The sequence below is a fragment of the Mus caroli genome, unplaced genomic scaffold, assembly GCF_978045245.1.
Source record: "Mus caroli unplaced genomic scaffold, Mus_caroli_1 scaffold_3, whole genome shotgun sequence".
Classification (NCBI taxonomy): Eukaryota; Metazoa; Chordata; class Mammalia; order Rodentia; family Muridae; genus Mus; species Mus caroli.
In genome coordinates, this window is record NW_028227258.1 from 20,908,360 (window position 1) to 20,931,932 (window position 23,573).

The window sequence follows — 23,573 nt, forward strand, 5'->3', positions numbered from 1 at the left end:
GGCCTTCCCGACCTTCATGACCAGTGTCCTTATAAATAAGGGAAAACTGGACACATAAGCACGTAGGGAAAATATGTGAAAGCTAGAGTCATATTGCTACAAGGCAAAGAAATTACTGGAAGAGGTGCCCTCAGAAGATGTGTGGTCCTGCCCTGGTTTGTCTTCTGGGCCCCAGATCTTCAGTAATTTAGTTTGAACCCTGTGTGTAGAGATTATTACAACAATCCTAACAGCCTTCTGCAAGATGAATTATAGACAAACAGGAAGAGTAGTTTTCTTCCAAGAACGGGGTGTTTAACATCTGTATCAGTCTACGCTTGAGCTGTTGTAAATAGATCACACCTGTCTTTAATTATGTTGCATTTTTATTTCAGAAAAAAATCACATGAAATCCCAGTACCTAACATATCGAGATGCTCTTGTGATCTGTGCCTGTAATATTAGCGTCTGGTCTGTGAGAGTCACAGGTAAAGAAACAGCCCCTTCTGACAGCAAGAGTTGCAGTGCCTCTTCCTACAGATCGCCACGGGCCTGGAATAAAGTCCAGGCAGGCAGGGGTCTGGACACTTGCAGGTCTCCTACTGTCTCTTCTTCTTCTTCCTTCTCCTTCTATTTTTTTTTCCCTCCACAGGTAGATTTCTGAGTTCGAGGCCAGCTGGTCTACAAAGTGAGTTCCAGGACTGCCAGGGCTACACAGAGAAATCCTACTGTCTCTTCTTGGTGCAGAGCCCAATCAGGGACCCCGAGCCCCGCGAGCAGGTGGGAGCATTTCCGTCACAATCCCCGGGCGGCTCGTCCTCCACCGAGTTACCCCCACCCGTAGGTGGACTTTCAGTGTTTCTGATCTCGTCTTTCCTCCCCGGCACATTGGGAGTGAGGCGGACACAGCCAGTAGGGTCCCGCCCGACGGGTTAAAGGGCTTTAGGCACTGGCTCGCCTAGGGTGACCTTGCGACCGCTCTCCGCTGGACCGGCTTTCCCGCCAGCCCCGCAGGACAACATGATGCGCCCTGGGGACAAGCCCGCGGACATCTACGTCCTCCTGCTCCGCCGCCCCGCACGTGCTCGCCTGGGGCGTGCGCTGCCAGGCACGCTCAGGGCTGAGACTTCCTCCTGGGAGGCTCCGTCCCAGCAGCCCGGCGATCTGAGCCCTGCCTCTGCCCTTCGAGCGACAGCCACCCAGCTACACCGCTCGGGTCTGCAGATGCACGGCCCCCAGCGGGCTTAGCCTCGCCGGCCGTGGGCAGGAGGCAGCACTGGCCGCACTGAGCATGCTCGGCGGGGAGGGCGGGGCGCTCGGCCGCGCGTCGGGAGGGCGCTCCTCAGGACAGCTCGGCGCCTCCGCGCCAGCCCGCCCGCCCGCACGTTCGCTCGCTCGCTCGCTCGCTCGCAGCCGCGCCTGCCGCAGGCTGCGCCCGGCCGCCCCGCCCCGCCCCGCCCCGCCCCGCCCCCCGCCGCTCGTCCCCGTCGCGGCCGCGCCGCCCGCAGCCGCAGCCGCTGCTCCTCCCCGGCGGCCGCCCCCCGCGGGTCCCTCCCTGGCTGCGGGAGACGCGGAGGTAGAGGGAGGACGCCGCCGCCGCCGAGCCGCGCCGCCCGCACCCGAACCCTTCGCCTCGCCCTGCCGGTCCTCACCCTGTGGGAGGAACATGGGTGAGTCCTGCCGGCCGTCATCGCCTGACATTTTCTTTTCTCGCCCTCGGCGTGCTGCAGGGTGGCAGTGCATCTCTCCTGCAAAGTTGCCGGGGTCCCCGGGTCCGCGAGGTGCGGGGCGGCGGCCCTCCCCGGGGGAAGGCGGGCGCACGCGGGCGGCCGGGCCGGCGGGGTCGCGCACGGGGTGGGGTCGGCGGCGGGCTCCGCGCTCGCCTCCCCTCCTCCACGCTTCCTGCCGGCGCCCGGCCGCGCGGGGCGTCCCCGGGGCTGGGAGGCCGCGGTGCTGCAGGCTCGGTCCCAGGGCGAGCCCGACCACTTGGCGGAACTTCCTTCCCGTGGGCGCGATCGCTCCCTCCCCAGCCTGCCGACGGCCGGCGCCGGTGCGGGGAGAGCCGGCAAGTAGTTTGGGAGGGCGATGGCCAGCCGAGTGCCGGAGCGGATAGTGTCCAAGGTGGAGGTGGCGACTCGCTCGCCGCCGCCGTGGGCAGCGCGAGGCTGGCGGGAGCCGCTAGCTGTTGAATTAGTGGTGGGAGACTACGGAGTGCACAGTTCCGGTCCTCAAGCGGTTTTCTGGATTTCTCCGGTTGCTGGAAACTGTGCCCTGGAACACATTGTTAAGGAATTTACATGCTGCCTGTTCTGCCCCAGCTGCCCCTGCCTAAATCTGTATAATCTGATTCTAGTTCCATTGTATTTATAGTTAATCCTAAAAGAATGGATACTTCAATGCAAATGTTTTATAAAACTGTTTATGTTTGAACGTGAGATTCTCCCCAGATATTGCCTACCTGTGCATAATTACAAGAGCACCGGATACCATCTCTTCTGTAATTAAGGGCGAAAAGTTTCCTTTGATAGTAACAACTTAGATCATCTGCCCAGTACACGTTCCCCAGTTTGCTTCTATTTCATAATTTGCGTCTATCGTAATTTCCCCTTTTAAAAACTGGCTTCTTCGGCATCCCTCCACACGGACTTTGCCCACTCCTTCTGGGCAAGTTATTTATGAATGTGGTCCTTTCATCTGTCAACACAGTGCTCAGTGCTTCTTAGAGTTAGATCATGGCAATACAGAACCCTCAAGGAAGTATCTGAATCCTAGAAATGATGTGGTAGCCTTTCCCGGAAGACCAAATACTCTTAGCTTTGAGTCAGATCTTTGTCATTTAGTAGGAAGAGGACCGTTGGGGGAGAAAGAGGTGGTTTTAATGAAACAAAACAGAACAAAACACCCATGCCCCTGAATTTTATTTTCACTTGTTTGTCTTCCAAGTGAGTATCACTGACAGTCGGAACATTTCTATTAAAAAAAAAATCAGTGTCCCATTTGTTCGTCCCTTTCTCTAGGAATAGAATTTTTAACGAATACTAATCCAGATTACAGATTAAAATCTGCGTGTTGGAAGATTTTTAATTATACTTACGGTTTTGGTATAGAAACAAGTCTCAGTTTTTTAAAGGTGAGATTTAGTTAAAGCTCATTTTAACTAAAGGTTCAAAATGTTGAATCGGTATTTTTTTTTCCAGTGGGGGTACATATCCAAGGTCTGTTGTTGCAAATTAGGGAATAAAAATACCTAAAACAGATTAAATTACTTAATAATCTTGCAAACCTTGAATGCTGATGGGTGATTTAAAAAGAGGGGGGAAAAGTCAAATACAAACCCATTTTATTTTGAAGCTTCTCAGAAACTCTTGTTTATGGTCCCTCCTGTTAGCACTTGGGGTACCTTGTTAGAAGTTTTGTTGTTTTGTTTTAAATAGCACTCACATAATGTCTAATGGAGTTATTTGCATATTTAGTTGTTTTGAGCGTTTAACTTTATGTATAAGAAGATGACATTTTATGTCTTAAGTTTTGTGTCTTTTGTGAGAGTTTTCACATAGTAGGTGTTCAATAAAATTTGGCCAAATTATTCTTTACACTGGCGTGTACTTCCCGCTCTTGAACTTGAAACGTAGGCCCTAAACGTAGGCATGGATTGGTAGACATGGAAGTATAGAAAATGTCTTGCTGTAAGGCCTTTCGTTAAAAACTGGTTACATTATTGCAGGGTATGGGTTTTGAAGGCAACCTTAGGTATATAGTTTCCTTCTATAATGCTATTTGCAGTGATTAAGATGTCGTTGTAAGATCGGGAGGTATATACAATAATAAAACATTAAAACCTTGGAAGATAATTTTATATCTGAGCCACAGAAGTTATGACAACTCTTAAGATATACAAATTAATGGTGGAGGGAGGGATTATTTTTTAACTGTCTTTTAAAGAAATCAATAAGGTGCATTTTATTTATTTTAGGTAGTCTGTTTTGTTTTTGTTGTCTTGGGTAGCAAACCCCAGAGCCTTGTGCATATTTGAGTCCCAGCTGGAACCCTTAAAGGGTATTTTTATGGCAATAGCTTTTCTCCATAAGAAAATGGCAAGTATTTTCTATATAACCTCACAGATCCCAGCTGTAACTTTAATTACTATAAGTGTATATGTTATTGCAACCCAATATTGATCAAAACTCCATCCTATGGAGTGTACGGTGGGGAGGCAAGAATGAGTGATACAAACACACTTACGGTTTCCTATACTCTCCAGAACCATATGAGCCACAAATAACTATACTAAAAATAAGTGTGTGAGTCGCAGGCGTAAAGGCACACACCTGTATTCTCAACACAATGGAGGAAAGGCTGAGGCAGGAGGATCAAGAGGACTGATGGGTTTGAAGCCATCCTGGGCTGCCTGGCTGGATTAAAAAGAAAAGTTATCCTGTCTCAAACAGCAACAGAAAGTCTTTATTCAACATGAGAAAATCTGCAAATGATACAAAGTATCTTTGCATACATTGGGAAGATGCTGGGGATGGATGCAGAGGTTCTAGAGAAACGGTATGTGAACCGAAGGTGAGTTAGGCTTCAAAACGGAAGAAATGAGACTGCTGGAAATAGGGGTGTGGGGTAAGATGAAAATAGATAGGGAAGGTTAGAGATGTTTGTAGGAAAGTTTATAAAAGGCCTTGTTTAGCTAGAAAAAAATACAGAAACATTGGGAAACAGAAGTGAAAACCAGTCACCAAATAGTGGTAGGTCTGAAATGCTGGGCTGAAGTCTGCACTTGTTGAGGGAGTCAACCATTAAATGTATTCATGGGGCAGAAGGTTGCTGTTCTATTACCTGACCATAGTGGTAATTTCACAGTAGTCCCTCACACTTCTTCGACATTCCCTTCTCTTATGTCTATGTCGTAGCATAGTATATAGTTTGTTTGGTTTTAAACCCCTGTGGTATCTTCTGTTGGAGATTCTGGTTTAACATTAGTTTTAGAGAGAGCAAAATCATCTAAACCAAAGTCTGTTTTGATTATAAATTTTACGATATTTGAAATTCAGGTTTGAAATATGCCCAGTATCTCAGATGGCTTATATTCATTCTGTCTCTGCATGGTGTTTTTCTTTAGTTTTCAAATGGCAGTTTCTTCTTAACAAAGCAGCTCAAGTGTTTGGGTCAGTTTGCTAGGGCTAAGATAGGGACTGTATTCAGACTGCAGAGGAATGGAATTTGCTTGGTGCATTTATTTATACAGGATTGTTACTTAAAGAATTCCTGGAATTAAGCCAGGGATGAGGCTAGTGATAAAGGGGATGGCTATAAAGTGGGCTACAAGCTATGACCAGCTGTGTTTGTGAAGTTCACAGTCCCTCTGGTGGTTTTTTAACCCCTCTTTTCTTTCCAGAATGACTTTAGATACTAGATACCTGTTGTATAGACAGACAGATGGACAGACAGACAGACACACGCACCAAAAACAAACAAACAAACAAACAAAAAACTTGCTACAACTTTGTATCTACCAGATTATTAGACAACACTATAAAAAATTGTTTGAAACTCATTTTAGTTCAAAGTTAAACTGAATATATAATTAATTGAGATTTAACTTTAGTGATTATCAGTTTGCTAATGTGATTATATTGTGTGCTCACCTTATGGAAATAATAATTTCATGGACACAATAATAAACTATGGTGAAAAATGTGCTTTGCTTAATATAAATACCCGTTTTAATGTGTCTTATCTAACTGCCTATCATTTAATTTTTAATAATGGTTTTAATAACTCTCTCAGATTTTCTAAGAATGAATGAACACGTCTCCTGGGCCAGTAGTCTTCAGGCCACAGTGAAGCAGTAGTTACCCCCTGTGGATGCCAGTTATCATGTTGCACTTTATAGAACTTAAAATTTAATCTTCTTAACAGTTAATAGGGTGACACACTCCCTATTATACTGATTCAAAGAAATAGTTCCTCCAAGAGGATAAAACATTCTAAAAATCTTAATTTTTAAAGAAGTCATTTTCAAATTTTAGCTTGCTTGCCTAAGAATCATCTGGAGAGCTTGTTTAAAAAATAATGACTGGGGCAGCTCCCATTTCTGATTGAGTTGGTTTGCATTGTTGAGACAGTCTCAGGTGAGAGCGGGTATTGGGAATAACACCTCCACGCAGCAGACGTTGGCAAGCTTTTTCTGTAAAGGACCAGATGGTAAATATTTTAGACTTTCAGGCCAGGAGGCAAAGTCAAGACTGTTGAACAGAAAAAAAAAAAAAAAGAAATATATGACGAACGAAAACAAACAACTGCAATCTTTTGGTTGAATTCAAAACACGGTAATATTGATTGGACAGTTTGTGTGGTACAGATTGTTTCAAAAGGTCACATGACACTTAATTATGGTTCCAACTCACCAAATTATCAGCATTGATTATAGATACTCATTGGTTAGTGCAGCGCTCTAATGAAGTTTTTCCACATAGGTAGTGCCAGGTGCATATAATTCTTCTTGTTTTGGATATGCTGAGTGTTAAGCCCAGGGTTCTGTGCGCCTCTGTTCCTAATGAGCCTAGCTCTCGTATAGGAGGCATTTAAAGACTTCTTGTGTTCTTGACAGTTCCCAGCTGGCATTCAGATGAGCTACCTCCAACTGATAACTCAGTCAGCTCTTAGTGAGCTTGTGAGAGAGAGGCTGCAACTGTAGTTTTGGCTTGAAAAGTCTGTGTTGTAGTAAATACTATTTGGGGGTTTCTGCTCTACCTTAGATCATTTAGTTCCCAAATAAAAGACATAAAACCTTTATATGTATCATAGGCCTTAAAAGCACTAGAGCTGGGCAGGTATCAGCCCTCTGTGCTGCCTTGTCCACTTCCCTGTCAGTAACCCTGATATATATATGACTTCCATCTGGGCTGCTCCTGCTCCAGCTGGCTGTCCTCATTGCCCTGTTCTCATGATCTGTCTACCTCATCTCACCTTCTCTCTGCTCTCTTCATGGTCTATGCCTCTGACCCCAAGTCGCTGGAGCTGAAGCCTTGCCTACCTCTCTTCTGCCCAGCTACAGTCTGTGGTTAGTTTTATTGACCAATCAGGGATCACTTGGGAGGCAAGGTTACATAGCATCACTTGGTGTGCATCCCTGGGGACAACCAGACCTTGGGGGCCAGTATTTAGCCTTACAATACATAGCAACGGATGAAACCTCAACAGGTATACCTACGCTTTCTGTGTTCATGGAGATCTTGTTTAATAGATGACGACACAGCAATTGCCCAAGGTAGATCAGTTCTTACTTCTGATTGGTCCAGATGACATTATTTTACTATGTATTTCTTCTGTGAGTTTTACATTGACTTTGAGATGAGATGCATTAGGAACGTCAAATATGTAGGGAAGTCTAGTTTTCAAAGACATGAGCTTGGGGCTCAGTTGTTTTCTTTCTTCCTTTGCTATTTGTAGTATTTTTTTTTTTTAAAGGTCAGAACCTCTCCTGTGTCCTGAATTTTTTTTTTTTTTTTTTTTTTTTTTTTACTCCTTTTAAATCAACTATAACCTTACAGATGCTAACCCACTGGGCTCCCATGTAGTAAGACAAGTTGCAAGTTTTTAATTTCTACTCTGATAGGGATAGACAGTGCCAACCGTGGGTTGGTTCAATCGCTGAGTACAAATCCCGGTCTCTCCTGGTGGCAGTCAAAGGATACCCATAAGGATTGACTGCTTTTCTCAGAAAAACCTGCTCCTGAAGAACAGTAGGCCTCAAACACTGTGTGTTTGGAGAACAGAGTTTCTAAGCTGGTTAAATCAGCCTCTGTGCTGCTCAGAGAGGTTTGATGCCACTTCAGGTTATACAAGATGATACTTTCTTCGGAAATTCTCTTTCTAATCACTGTTCTATGTAAAAGCAGCTTTACAGAACTAAATTCTTAAGCGGTTTGGAATTGACTTCTTGAAGACAGAACAAGCAAACAAACAAAAACCAACAAGTGAAAACAGGTGACTTATGAGCCAGGGGAAAAATGAAGCTATTATTTTTCTTTTTTCTTTTTTTTTATTATATATATATTTTTTAATTAGGTAATTTCCTCAATTACATTTCCAGTGCTATCCAAAAAGTCCCCAATACACTCCCCCCCCCAGTCCCCCACCCACCCACCCCCACCCCTTGGCCCTGGCATTCCCCTGTACTGGGGCATATAAAGTTGGCAAGTCCAATGGGCCTCTCTTTCCAGTGATGGTCTACTAGGCCATCTTTTGATACAAATGCAGCTAGAGTCAAGAGCTCCGGGGTACTGGTTAGTTCCTAATAATGATCCACCTATGGGGTTGCAGATCCCTTTAGCTCCTTGAGTACTTTCTCTAGCTCCTCCATTGGGGGCCCTGTGATCCATCCAATAGCTGACTGTGAGCATCCACTTCTGTGTTTGCTAGGCCCCGGCATTGTCTCACAAGAGACAGCTATATCTGGGTCCTTTCAGCAAAATCTTGCTAGTGTATGCAATGGTGTCAGCGTTTGGAAGCTGATTATGGGATGGATCCCTGGATATGGCAGTCTTTAGATGGTCCATCCTTTCTTCACAGCCCCAAACTTTATCTCTGTAACTCTTTCCATGGGTGTTTTGTTCCCAATTCCAAGAAGGGGCACAGTGTCCACATTTTGATCTTTGTTCTTCTTGAGTTTCATGCGTTTAACAAATTGTATCTTATATCTTGGGTATCCTAAGTTTTGGGCTAATATCCACTTATCAGTGAGTACATATTGTGTGAGTTCCTTTGTGAATATGTTACCTCACTCAGAATGATGCCCTCCAGATCCATCCATTTGCCTAGGAATTTCATAAATTCATTCCTTTTAATAGCTGAGTAGTACTCCATTGTGTAAATGTACCACATTTTCTGTATCCATTCCTCTGTTGAGGGGCATCTGGGTTCTTTCCAGCTTCTGGCTATTATAAATAAGGCTGCTATGAACATAGTGGAGCATGTGTCCTTCTTACCGGTTGGAACATCTTCTGGATATATGCCCAGGAGAGGTATTGCTGGATCCTCTGGTAGTATTATGTCCAATTTTCTGAGGAACCGCCAAACTGATTTCCAGAGTGGTTGTACAAGCTTGCAATCCCACCAACAATGAAGGAGTGTTCCTCTTTCTCCACATCCTCCCCAGCATCTGCTGTCACCGGAATTTTTGATCTTAGCCATTCTGACTGGTGTGAGGTGGAATCTCAGGGTTGTTTTGATTTGCATTTCCCTGATGATTAAGGATGTTGAACATTTTTTCAGGTGCTTCTCTGCCATTCGGTATTCCTCAGGTGAGAATTCTTTGTTCAGTTCTGAGCCCCATTTTTTAACGGGGTTATTTGATTTTCTGGAGTCCACCTTCTTGAGTTCCTTATATATATTGGATATTAGTCCCTTATCTGATTTAGGATAGGTAAAGATCCTTTCCCAATCTGTTGGTGGTCTTTTTGTCTTATTGACGGTGTCTTTTGCCTTGCAGAAGCTTTGCAACTTTATGAGGTCCCATTTATCGATTCTCGATCTTACAGCGCAAGCCTTTGCTGTTCTATTCAGGAATTTTTCCCCTGTACCCATATCTTCGAGGCTTTTCCCTACTTTCTCCTCTATAAGTTTCACTGTCTCTGGTTTTATGTGGAGTTCCTTAATCCACTTAGATTTGACCTTGGTACAAGGAGATAGGAATGGATCAATTCGCATTCTTCTACATGATAACCGCCAGTTGTGCCAGCACCATTTGTTGAAAATGCTGTCTTTTTTCCACTGGATGGTTTTTGCTCCCTTGTCAAAGATCAAGTGACCATAGGTATGTGGGTTGATCTCAGGGTCTTCAATTCTGTTCCATTGGTCTACTTGTCTGTCGTTATGAAGCTGTTATTTTTCTTGTCTGTCTCTAGACTGTGCTGCAAGCCCCTGCCCCCACACTCTGAGTTTTTTAAGTTCTCAGTCTTGTAGAGCAAACACTTTGCCAACTGAGCTGTTTTCCTGTTGCACTTTTCTTGGGAAGACACAGAGGAACATCTAATCACCCCAGATGGACATCCAGGACAGACCGTAGTATGGTTTAACCAAGTCCAACTTGGTGAGAGCAGTGAGAGTAGGGCTTTTAGACTGGGTGCTTATTTACCTCCAGGTTGGGGAGCATGCATGACCTCCGCACCCCCAAAGAGCTGCATCACTGCCGGGTCCAACCCTTGTAGGATGGCTGCAACATGGAAGCCGTGTCCGGAAGCCGTGTCCCGGAGCCCTACTCTCTGTTAAGCTCCTAATTCCTGTGTACTTTTGCCATCTCCGAAGATCACTTGCAGTGGGGGGCTGGATGGTGAATCCCACGTTAGGGCCCAGATTCTCCATTCATCCACTCCCTAGGGAGTCCCAATGGCTCTAGTACCATAGTTAGCACCATAGAGCTGGCTATGACTGTATTATTCTGTTCTAGTTACCATAACTACCAGAGGCAAAGCCCATGATAGAATGCTGCTATGTCTAGGGAAAAAGCTGCCATACAGCACCTCCCCAGACCCTAAAGGGCTGTTGTTAAATTAGCTTGAGATTTGGCTGTGTTGCAGTCAAATATAATGAGCTCACCATGGGTAAGTGATTGTTCTTGCCTGCAGTAGAAGTGTGCCATTTGGAAACTTACTTGGTTTGTGTCCTTGAGTCTTTATTTTCTTGAAGGAATTCTGCTGTGACAAGATATTCTGTTATCTGTTCCATCATTTCGATGCCTGCTGTCCTGTGAGTTGAGAATGTGATGAATGCCAAGAGTACACTGTATTTTTCTAGTATAGCATTATTGTTAGTGTATGAGACAATGGTTTGTCAACCACTCAGTGACAAATAACCTGCCTAACACTTTACATTTCTTAAAAGCAAGATACTTGAAGTTAGTTGGTCCTTAACTTACAATGTAATTATATTGGTTTGCTGAAACTAACTCTGTTGTTAAGTAGAAAATATAGTAAGCTAGTACTTCTAGTCTAACTAACCTACAGTATACCATAGTAATCCAGTAAACTCTAAACTATCTCTTGACTAGTTTTAGGTCCATGGAACTGAGAGTAAATATTGTACTAAGGTTTACGGGTATGGGAACAGATCAAAATTCATTTATCCCCAGCACATATTTCTTTTATAACATCATCATTTAAAAAAATATAAATTGGGGTCTGTCTGTAAACTTGATTTGACATGATGGTAAAAATGGAATGTTGACTTCTTAAATAGTTCAAAAGTGTGGTTCCATTGGACCTGCATCCCTGTATGACAAAATTGATGAGTACTGAATAGAAGATTCTTCATTAAGGCTAGGCACACGTGGGTGCCATGAAAATCTAGTGTCATGGATTCATTTAAGGAATTGAATTAAGGTAAAGCTACGTAACTTATATCCCACAGAGTTGAGTCCTTAATCAGAGTGTATTCTCAAAGGTATCTGAAGTCATATTATGTGGGATTTCTATTGTTTCTTAATTACAAAAGATTTGATCTCATTAAAATGGGGTATAGTTGAACTTACCACATTATGAAAATTGGTAAGTTTAAAATTAAGAAGCTGTGAACATTAAATCATACAACTAGTAAATAACATCCTTACCTGCAGTAGTTATAAGACAGAGTTAAACTGAATGGAGTAGGAGCTCAGAGAAAGACAGAGTAGGTTTATTTTCCGCTTTTCCCTAAACTGTAGTATGGAGTTTGAAGAGAATGCTCAGTGGTTAAGAACACTTGCTGCTCTTGTGGACACACGCTTTAGTTCCCGGCACCCAGATGGTGACTCACAACAATCAGTAACTGCAGTTAGAGGGGATCCAATGATATGTTCTACTTGTGTGAACACCAGGTATGCACATGGTACATATATGTTCATGTAGGCAAGACATACACATAAAATACATCTTAAAGTAAAAAAAAAATAACATCTCTAGAATAGCCTTTGACAAGCTACTTGAATTTTTTTATGTACCTATTTTATCTATGGCCTAAAAAATGCTACCACTATTGAATAGAAAAGCTATGACCCATTATAATACAGGACCTCCAAGGTCAAGTGCCTAATGAGAACTGTGTTATGTCAGACCAAGTGCTGCTACAGTCTTCCTTTATTTTTGGCTTTTGAGATTAATTTTATTTTTAAGGGAAAATAATGGAATCATCAGAGTGCTATATAATATAATGTAATATAATAGGGCTATTAAATATTTTATTATGTCTTAGGAAGCATTCACTAACATTTAAGGCAACATAAAATTGTTTTCTATATAAGAACTATAAAAATAGTATGGTTATATTACTTTTATTTTTAAGTTACAGAAAAGACTTATAATATTATATAAAATAATCTCAAATAACTGAGGTGTTTTTTTTTTTTTAATTTGTGCTGGGATTTTTTTTTTTCCCTAGAACAAAGCAAACAGAATTCATGGCACTTTTACAAACTGTTGTTTTGAAAGCTGTCAGATATGTATACTGTCTTAGATATTCTGAAAGTAAGAACTTTGTCAGGTTGAAAAAGCTATTTGCTGTAGTTCTTGAAAACATTCCCATGTGAAGGTTCACTGAGTATTTGGTACCGGTCATTAGGAGCAAAGCAGAGAGTGGACAAATGTATGCCTCACAGGAATGGGAGAGTGCCAACCGACTTTCATAAAATGGAAAAATAGGTTTGGTTTAAAATATGATTAGGACAAATGTCGAATTTCACGTGAGCTGATTAATTTCCTTTTACCTTCAAAGATTCATTACACTGTTAAGCTATAAGAGGGAATCACACCGGTCCGTTAAGATGTGCTTCTGGCTTTGACACAGTTTGTACAGGCACTGCCATCAAGTCAGAAACAAGACGGGATCAGTAGAGTGGCAGTTACTAGAAAGCTACAGAACACGTGGAGCAGACAGTCATGTCTCACTTTTGGAAAGGCTTAAACTCTAACTGTAGATAAGAATAATGTAAAGGAAATGGATAATAGAGACAAAGAAGGTTCTAACTGAGTCCTCGGAGGAAATACAGACACGAGGATGGAGATGGTGACAGATCAGCACCTAGCACTGTTTCTACTGATTGTCAAGATCTGGACTTCTTCCTTGGACTTGATTTCCTTTATGAATTAAAGGAAATAAAAACTACAGTATATCACCCCTTTGATACTGTGGCAGAGACTGTCCCCTGCCATAGTACACTATTTGTTTTGTTTTTAAATACACATTCAGGCATGTAGATAGTTGCTACTTAGTACAGCCGGTTAATTTGGTTAGAAATTTCCCTTCTTGAGGATCATCCGTCTACAAAAAGCAGCATACAGAAAGCTCTGGTGTTTTGCACAGCTCTGATCTGCGCAGAATGAGTTTATCTGTACAAAGTGCTAACTGCCTGGACAGAAGAAAGGCCAGAATTTGATTCATCCCCTGGTTGGTACATATTCTAGGCAGATTATTCAACTTCTGAATTCAACTCCGATGACAGTGACTTCACAGACGAGTTTCAGGTGTTAGTAAGATAATGCCCATGTGAACGTTAATGTCTATTTCCAAAAATGAAAATATAATCATTTTTGTAAACAAACATTCTTATATTCTTATTTCTTATATTCGGAAGTTAAACCAACAAAGAGTCATATTTATTGTACTTACATAACCACGCAGTGAACATTGTTAGGATAGCAGATTATATTTTTCAAAGATGGCCATAATTTATTACTCTGCAAAATTGTTTATAACTTGCTATCCCCTCTGGGAGTTAGAAGCTGTTAATGTTGAATATGAGCACACCTGTGATTTGTTGTTAACCAGTAGAATGTAGAATTCAGCAGAAATGGTATTGTGTAACTTTCTTGTCCCAGTGAGCAGAAAGTTAAAGCAGCTCATTTGCTATAGCAGTGCTCTGAGAAGTCTGAGCGCTTTAAGGCTGCCGTGGTGGTAGGAAGTGAAGCCTTACGGAGAAGCTGTGTCAGGTCCTAGGCAGACAGCTCCAGTGCTCAGTCTTCCTGGCCAGTCACCCTGGTGAAGGAACCAGTGCATGGCTGAGATGATGCTCCAGATCCAGCTTTGGGGCTCTTCCGAGTCACTCCCAGTGACTCAACATAGAAGGTCTGAACCTTGTGGAGAAGATAAGCAATTCCCAGTGTGCACTTGTGTGTTCCTAGTTCATAGAATTTATGTGTACAATACAAAAATTTCGTTTCGCATCAGTAAGTGTGGTGTGATTTATCGAATGATGGTAATTGGAGCATTTCCTCAGAAACATGTTGATACTGAAATTCATCATAGAAGTAGGTAGGTGCTTCCTGTGTGGCTCTGTAGCTTCACATGCACAGAACTTAATAGGGCATTTTTCTCACAAGCCCTGATAACTGGAGAGCAGAGTATTATTTCATTCAGTAGTAACACCAGCTCCCAAAAAAGTGATCGGAAGTTACCAGGAGATTAGTCATTTTTAACATGTGGGTTGCTTATGTTTTGAAGTCGTGTATGTGCCCTGCAGACAGACATGAGCACAGAGTAGGTCTAGAAGGTTTCATGAGAAGTGCTAACACTAGTTACTTCTGGGAATAAACTGGAATATGCAAATGCAGTGCTAACCAAAATAAAAGTAATTTTTGTATTGTGAAAATGGGGAGAGATGTGTTGTGTTCATCTGTCTGTCTTGAGCACTGAATATGGTGTTTAGTGATAGGTGGGCATCTAGTTCATATTGGAAGAAACAGAAGTTTGGTATTATCTTCTTAATTTATTGATCACTTTATATATAACTTTCTTGTCCTTTCTCACACAGCTCCTCAGTTCTCATCGCAAGAAGGCTATTTATAGAACTGTATCTGTCCATGTCCAAACAGGAGATAAAAACCAAGTGTTTGTTAGACGATGGATGGATTTTGAGTGGATGGATGGATGGATGGATAGATAGATAGATATTATAGCAGGAGACATAGCTTATTGCTCAGCATTTCTTTATATTTTATTTAGTTTTTAATGTATAGGGTAATATCTACATGTATGTCTTCACCATTTGGGTGTCTGGTGCCCCTGTAGGTCAAGGGTGTCAGATCCCTGGAACTGGAGTTACAGAGCACATGAGTGTATGTATAGTAGTGCATATGCATATATGTGCTTATAGAAGTCACTGGACAACCTCTGGCATCGTGCTCAAAAACATTGTACATCTGCTTTGAGACAGGGTCTCCCTTCTGTCTGGAGTTCACCAGACAGAGCCACTAGCCAGCAATCCTGAGACCTTTCTGGCTCTGCTCTCAGCTCTAGGATTAGAAGTACAAACAGCCTAACATTTGTACATTGAATCTGAGGACTGAACTCATGTTCTCCAGTTATGAGGTAAAGAACATTGGCAGCTGAGGTGTTTTCCTGGCTCAGCACCTAGTAAATTAAACAGAATATTTACTCTTAAATTGTTGAGCAGTGATAGACCAGAGAACTCTAAAGGGTAAGATAGACCACCAAGAAAGGGTATCCAAGGGACGGGAAAGAAGCTTTTCAGTGAAGCATGCAGTTTCATTAGAGATCAGACCCAGAGCCCTGCATATACTAAGCCCTTGTATATGCTAACACTAACTGTGCTCCTGGTCAGCCTTCTGAGTTACAGTTCATTTAGGTTATCCAGGCCGAGGCTGATCTTCGGTCACCTGACCAGTAAGAACACCTCTGAAGAAACAGGCAATGCTGGAGTGCATGCACAGAGACTTGAAGGAGGAATTGAGGATTGTCTTAGTTAGGGTTTTACTGCTGTGAACAGACACCATGACCAAGGCAAGTCTTATAAAAAACATTTAATTGGGGCTGGCTTACAGGTTCAGAGGTTCAGTCCATCATTATCAAGGTGGGAGCATGGCAGTATCCAGGCAGGCATGGCACAGGAGGAGCTGAGAGTTCTATGTCTTCATCCAAAGGCTGCTACTGGAGGACTGACTTCCAGGCAACTAGGGTGAGGATCTTATACCCACACCCACAGTGACACACCCATTCCAACCAGGTCACACCTATTCCAACAAGGCCACACCTTCAGATGGTGCCACTCCCTGGTCCAAGGATATACAAACCATCACAAGGATCTTGGGGCTAGGGAAGCAGTGTGCAGGAACCCAAAGCCCTTCTGTGTCTAATAGAGACAAAGACTCCAGCATATGTACTTAAAGGGGTGCAGGGCACTGCTGAAAACTCATGCTGAGGTGTAGGTGAGCTATGAACTGTACTATGCAGAACTATATAGCAAGAGGAGGAAGGGGCAGGGGGAGGAAGAAGGAGAAGAGGAGGTGGAGCAGAAGGAGGAAGAGGAGGAGGCAGAGGCAGAGGCAAAGGCCACAGATTTCAGGCATTTGACACTGGCTGTAAGGTGAACTTGCATAGGAAATGCAGATAAGTTAGTTGATAGCTGTATCTGTTGTTGAGACTTTATTCTTTTGTTTTCAACCTGTGATGTATTAATGTTGTCATCAGCCATGCCTTCGGTTTTCATGTAGACTTAAGGGTTTTTCTGAATCTGTTCCTGTGGTTTTCCTCTGCTGTCAGACATATTCTAGAATCTGGGACAGAACTTGGAGGTAGGCTATGGGTTCCACCTGAACCTTAAGTGCCGGGAATCAACAATGTGTCTTAAGCATGCACTTGATGGTGCTGAAGGAGTTGATGCTCAGAGCCTCAGCATTATGTCTAAACCTCTGTGCTCACTTGAGGAGCTAAGTGGAGTGTGAGAGTAAAGGTAAACTTGGAGCCTTGGATGGGGCGCAGGGTCATAGAGGCAACCGCTGAGACATTGTTCTGGAAGAGTGCTGGGACTTCAAGGTCTTGGGTGGCCTTACAGGCATCCTAGGTATAAGGAAATGTAATGGGGTAGATAGGTTTCAAGTGGCGATTTTATTTTTGTGTTTACACAACTTTGTGTTGTGAAAGCTAGCTTAACAGTTGATAGTTTGGAAGTATGTCACGTCTATCTCATATCCTAGAACTTCTGCCCTGTGTAGGGGTCATTTCAGCAAGTCACAGAAACCTGGAAATGGCAGGTTACATCCGGCTAACATGGTTCCTGTGTGCTTCTTGGCTTTCTTTTAAAAACGTTACCACGCTCTCAAGCTTCATTCATTTATCTGCATTGATTTCTCTTCAATGCCTTATAATATCTTGGGTCTTGGCCACTATTTGATATGGAAGTATAGTAAATCTTTCCATTTGTAAGCCTGTGGAGAAGATATTAGCCCAATATTTTTCTTGTTCAGTTCTTAAAGCATTAAGCCTGGATCTTTCTGTGACTTGCTCTGTGATTAAACACAAAAGACAGTTATTAATTTGTAATTTGTGTCATGCTGGATGCTAAAACCAAATTTGACAGCTGTAGAACAGGAAATGGCTCTTGAACTCTTCTGGTGTGTGTGTGAAATAAAATTTAACTGCCATGTTCTTAAAGTTTAGTATTGACATCCTGAGGATCGGTGACACTCTTGGCCCTCAACTTAGACACGACTGTAGTAAGACAGCAATATTTCTCCTTCAACTGAAATAAACTCTTCCTTTCTGGATGAATGAGGCCAGGGTTGTAGCTCAGTGATGGAGCATTTACTTAGTGTAGCTTGACCTCAAAGCCTTCAGCATGACAAAGAAAGGGAGGAACATGGCTCAGAATGCTTTTTGTAAGAAGATTGCTAAGAACCTTTTCCTACCAGCTTTCCGAAATAAAAAGAGCAGCAACTCCACTCTGATTGAAGTCATTCCTTTTTTTTCCACAAGAAAAGTATTTCTTAGTCAAGGCAATTTACATCATAATTTTTAGCGACATGTAAGTAAAGGTGGTGGGGAAAGTCATGTCAGGTTGTCAGCATCTATTACTGTAATTTTATTTTTTTTTTTCAATGATGGTGTTTATTTTTAATGATGGTTCTTAAATACCTTCACCTCCCTTGTAGCCCACCACCCACCAGAAGTAGTGGAAAAGAAAGGATCCAGAAGTGGACCTGTCTTGAAAGGTTCTTTGGAGCAACTCCCCTCTGGGTTTGTCTGGAAATCGGCAGTTGAGTTCACAGGTCAGCAGGCAGCTGATCCAGACGCTTCACAGATACATCAGCAGTCCGGTTCAGTAGAGTCGAGTTAGCATCAGTGGTGGCATGACCTAGCAGAGACAGCCAGGCCTCAGCCTCTGCTCGAATACAGCAGGAGGGACTAACAGGGACGCCAGGAGAAGTTCTCAGCTTTGCCTCTTTCAGGAAAGAGAAGATCAGCGAAGAAGCGAGACCCACAAGTGTTACACAGCTAGCTGTTCGAGCAAGCCAAGCTCTTTCTCCATCACTCTCTGGAGTCTTATTTATACCCTCCAGACATCATGTGTCCTCCACATGCCTTGCTTCAGCCTGTGCATCCAATCAGCCCCATCCTGAAGAGTCCTGACAAATGGAGCTCAACTATACCATGTAAGGCGGACCAGTATATGCCTGTTGTTAGCAAAGAATCCTTCATGTTTCCTTTCATGTGCTTGCCTTAGCAGAACACCCTCTCTCCTGAGTCTGCTTCAGCAAAATGTTCCTTCACGAGTCTGCCTGAGCCTCTCACCTGGGTCCACTTGAACGAAACGCTCCTTCACATATTTGCCCCGGCAAAACAACGTTCAACTGAGTTTCCAAAGGACCGTTACGATTTTACTTCAGATTACATTTCACTTGGGAGAGTAATGTGAAACTATTCAAATGGCCCATCTAATAAAAATGTGTTAATAAGAGTTTTATGTACACAAAAGTGTAGAGCTAGGGAAATGAAAAAATGCAGGCTTGGAACTGTGAGTTTCTACAGATTCCTTAGAAAGTTACTAAGCTTTGGAGTTCGGTCACTTGGCATGATGCTCACACTAGGTAGAAGTTGGCTAACTTCATCTGAAGTCTTATTTTGTATAGAAGCATAGCCTGGAAGTGAAGTGGACAATTGGTAGGACATAGCAATTACAGTTAGTTTAAGAGTGAAGGAGCTCTACCCTGAGAGAAATTACGGACAGTCTTTGTCCTCAGACACCTGACAGAGAGCCGCCTGAGAAGACAGTGCATTTTGGCCTCAGTTTGAGAGCACGGCATTGAGAGCTGGAGGTAGCAGGGTGGGGTGAGTGAATGTTATGCTCACCCCCAACACACACACACACATTTATTGTTATTTTTTGAGAGAGGGTTTCTCTAGCCCTGGATGGCCAGGAACTCAAGCCTCATGGCTGATTGGTTTCCCCTCTTTCATTTGGACCTAGACTCCAACCCTTGGCTTAGCACTACTCACGTTCATATGGAGTCTTAGTTAAACCTTCCTAGAAACACACTCTAGACAAATCCTTGGGCCCAGCTGATTTTAAATCCTCCCAAGTTCACAATCAAGATTGGCCATTACAGTGGGTAGGTTGTAAATGGCCCCAGGGTCTTGGTGTTATTGTTTCCTGTAGACCATATTGGGAGCAGACACGTGCATGCACATGAATAGGTATATATTTGCTACAGCAAGGACAGAGTATAATTCATGAACTTTAATTTGGATTTTTCATCAAATGAAGCAGCTTATTAATTTTTTATTCAAACATTGTGAATATCCCTACTTCTTAAATGCTATCTAAGTTGTCCTCTAAGAACTGCATATATGGGGCTGGTGAGATGGCTTAGCGGGTAAGAGCACTGACTGCTCTTCCAAAGGTCCTGAGTTCAAATCCCAGCAACCACATGGTGGCTCAAAACCATCCGTTAACGAGATCTGGCGCCCTCTTCTGGAGTGTCTGAAGACAGCTACAGTGTACTTACATATAATAAATAAATAAATCTTTAAAAAAAAAAAACTGCATATATGCACTTTGAATAGTAATTTTTGTTAAGATGTCTTTCCCATGTCATGTGTATGTATGTGTACTAAAGAAGCATATTTAATATGTATTAATATTCCTGTTAGACCATGGAATGTCTGTGGGACTATGTCATAAGAATTAAAAAAAAATGGCACGCTCATTACCTTCTTTAATATTCAAGGTTCTTACTTCTGTGATTCAGTAATAATTCTGAAAGTAATAGTAAATTATTACAGTTTAAATACTATTTTTAAGTTCTTAAGTTCATAGTTTGTGTGTGTCTGTGTTGTTTAAACTAGCTGATATTTGTATCTGTAGTAGCTATAGAAAAACAGAAATTACTAACTTTTCCAGCTTGCTATTATATAAGTTCTCGCTTTACTCTTTGCTTACTTACCTGTCCCATCCTCTGACCCTTGGAGGATTGCAGTGTGTACTGGCTCGTTTTCTGTCAGCTTGACATAAGCTAGAGTCATCAGGGAGTCTCAAAAAGATCAGGCTATTGGCAAGCCTGTAGGGCATTTTCTTAATTAGTGATTGTTGGGGGGGGGCAGCCCATTGTGAGTGGTGCCACCGCAGGGCTGGTGGTCCTGGGTTCTACTCTTGTAGCAGACTGAGCAAACCATGAGGAGCAAGCCATGAGGAGCAAGCCAGTAAGCAGCACCTCTCCATGGTCTCCACATCAGCGCCTGCCTCTAGGTTCATGCACTATTTGAGTTCCTGTCCTGACTTCCTCTGATGTGGAACTGTCTTGTTTTGAAATATCACAGGGCTTTTTAAAGGAAGCTACTCAAAATTTTACCCTGTCCCAAACTCTGCATCTCAGTGAATGTACCGTTAGAATGGCCATTCTGAAGCAATAAAATTTGGCTCAGGATTATTGCTTTAACCATCAAATACATGTTTTCTTCTCATTGTATAAATCATGCTCTGCCTTATATGAAAGAGACTTGGGGGAGGAAGAGGATATTTTGCTATTAATAATTTTTCAAGCTGGGGTATAACTCAGGGTTAGAACATTGGCTTAGTATATACAAGGCCTTGGGTTTGATTTCTGCAAAACAAAAATTTTAAAGAATACTTTTTACTGAAGAGGATTATCCATTTTCTTTCTTATTATAGGACCTTATCAACCAAAGGAGATTGAGAAATTTGTGCTGAACAATTTCATCATGTAAATTATCAAATATGGAATTGGGATTTACACCAACAATAATTTGTATAGTAAGGATTCACACCTGAGATTTCTTAAGAAATAAGCCGGGTGGTTGTGCAGTCACCTTTAATCCCAGCACACAGAAGGACAGAGGCAGATGGATCTCTTGAGTTCATGGCCAGCCTGGTCTACAGAGTTCCAAGGCAGCCCAGGCTGTTACATAGAGAAATCCTGTCTTGATAAATAGAAGAAAAAACAAACAAAAGGACCACAAAAGAGGCTGAAGTGTGCATGCCCTCCCCATTAACTTGGTAACTAGCTGTTGAACCGGACTGTATTAAGGCTTGTTTGTGTCTTGAACTCCTGGGCTCACATGATCTCTCATCTTAGTCTCCTAGTTAGCTGGGCCTACAGTGCATAGCACTGCTCCTGGTTCTTCTCAGTATATTAACCTCATCAGTTATTCCTGTCCGGGGAGTGAAGGGGATGAAGGTAGCTGCCACGTGAGGAGGCACAGACGGCTGGAGGTGTCACTGTGATAGATAATGCTCCATTAGGAGGCTCGAGGCCAGTAGGGAAAAAGTTGTTGGCCTAATCATTTTATTTTCCAATATGTGCTTGTAAAACTGAGAGATAACTCACATGTACTCAGATGTACAGTTTTAAAATTACTATTAGGTGAGCTTTGACAGATGTATTCATGTATTAGCTACTTAAATCCTGATGTGAAACATTTTTTAACACAGTTGTATAAATGGATTCACAATAAGATTTTTTCAGGTATTGACCTTAATTTATTAAAGTGCTAAGGAATCTAGTTTAGCTTTGGCTGCCTCTGGATCAGTGGTTCTCAGCCTTCCCAGTGCTGCAACCCTTTAACACAGTTCCTAATGCTGTAGTGAGCCCCCGCCCCCGCCCTCACCATAAAATTGTTTCTTTGCTACTTCATAACTGTGGTTTTGCTACTGTTATGAGCTGTAATATAAATATCTGATATGCAGGAGAGCTGATACAACGCTGGGGTCAAAACCCTAGGTAGAATCTGGATGAAGAGTTTAGTGAGTTTTTCCTAAAATGTTTTCACATTACTATAGGGCCATAGTTATTTCTATAGAGAGACTGGATTTTTTTTAATTAATTAGGTTTGTTTGTTTGACAGAGCCTCTTTGGGTAGTCCAGGCTGTCCTGGAACTCTCCATGTAGACCAGGCTGGCCTAGAACTCATAGATCCATCTCTAGCTCCCAAGTGCTGGGATTAAAGGCATGCACCACTACACCTGGCTTTAATTAGGAGTTCTTAAACAGATTTTCCTGTGAGGAGTTTAGTTACTTTATGTCTTCAAATGCTTACATTGTGCCAAAATTGGTGATGCTTACCATAACCAGCATTTAGTTGGCTGAGGCAGGAAGATGGCATTCTGTATCAACATGTGATATACAGTGTGACCTATCTCAACAAAGCAAAACATGATGCTTGAGAGAATGACTCGGTGTTTAAGAGTGCTCACTGCTCTTGCAGAGGACCTGAGTTCAGATCTCAGCATCTAAATCTAGTGGTTCCCACCGCCTGTCACTCTAGTTCCAAAAGATCTGACTCCCCTGTTCTGGCCTTCAGGGGCATCCCACCCCAAACATGCATGCATGAACCAGTGTATAATTAAAAGTAAAATAAATATTAAAAAGCTCAAACCCCCGAATTCTTAAATTGGTCTTATTGTTCTCTTCTGATTCTAAATGACAAGATACTGTGTTTCTGATAACGTGGATTTACTAGCATCATTGACCTTTCCTTTCCTGTTGTACACTGTAACTTTTAAGTATGTGAGACAAAAGTCAGTAACTAGATAGCTTTCTAGAAATAGGAATGTGTGCCTTCTTTATGCTGACTGACAAGTATAGCACATTACCTAACAAACAAGGTGTTGGTCCAGTGTACTGGAGAGGATGTTTTAACAGTCGAGAAAGTGGGAGGTAGGGCATTTATTTAAAAGGACCCTGCAGGGAGAAGACGTGAGCCTGGGCAGGGGTGGCCTCTGGGTGATGATGGCAGGGATGACCTCTCGGTGATGATGATGGCAGGGATGACCTCTGGGTGATGATGATGGCAGGGATGACCTCTGGGTGATGATGATGATGGGCAGGGATAGCCTCTGGGTAATAATGGCAGGGTTGTTCTCTGAGGTGATGATGGCAGGGATGACCTCTGGGTGATGATGATGATGGACAGGGATAGCCTCTGGGTGATAATGGCAGGGATGTTCTCTGAGGTGATGATGGCAGGGATGACCTCTGAGGTGATGATGGGTGGGGATGACCTCTGAGGTGATGATGATGGGCAGGAATGACCTCTGAGGTGATGATGATGGGCAGGAATGACCTCTGAGGTGATGATGATGGGCAGGGATGACCTCTGTGGTGATGATGGGCAGGAATGACCTCTGAGGTGATGATGATGGGCAGGGATGGCCTCTGAGGTGATGATAGGCAGGGATGGCCTCTGGGGTCATGATGACATGCACAGAGGAACGCGATGAGAGAGATGTCAAGCATGTCAGTGAACATAAAATGAAGGAAGTCATCAAGAGAACTGTGGAGCTGGGCAGCCAGGGATCTGTACAGAGC

At 42.8% G+C, this 23,573-nt stretch overlaps 1 protein-coding gene and 1 long non-coding RNA gene across 5 annotated transcripts in view; both read left to right on the forward strand.

Annotated features, from left to right (window-relative positions):
• Positions 1-1,458: 1,458 nt before the first annotated feature.
• Positions 1,459-23,573, forward strand: part of Rap1gds1 (Rap1 GTPase-GDP dissociation stimulator 1) — a 152,424-nt gene continuing 130,309 nt past the window's right edge. For all 4 annotated transcript variants that reach the window (XM_021157708.3, XM_021157709.3, XM_021157710.3 and 1 more), the window contains exon 1: positions 1,459-1,649. In XM_021157708.3, coding sequence (XP_021013367.1) covers positions 1,646-1,649 — 4 coding nt within the window. In that variant the 5' untranslated portion in view covers positions 1,459-1,645. The remainder of the gene's footprint in view (positions 1,650-23,573) is intronic.
• Positions 10,487-19,955, forward strand: LOC147005439 (uncharacterized). The gene is made up of 2 exons (XR_015046595.1): positions 10,487-10,731; positions 17,901-19,955. It is a non-coding gene; the product is annotated as an uncharacterized LOC147005439 (long non-coding RNA).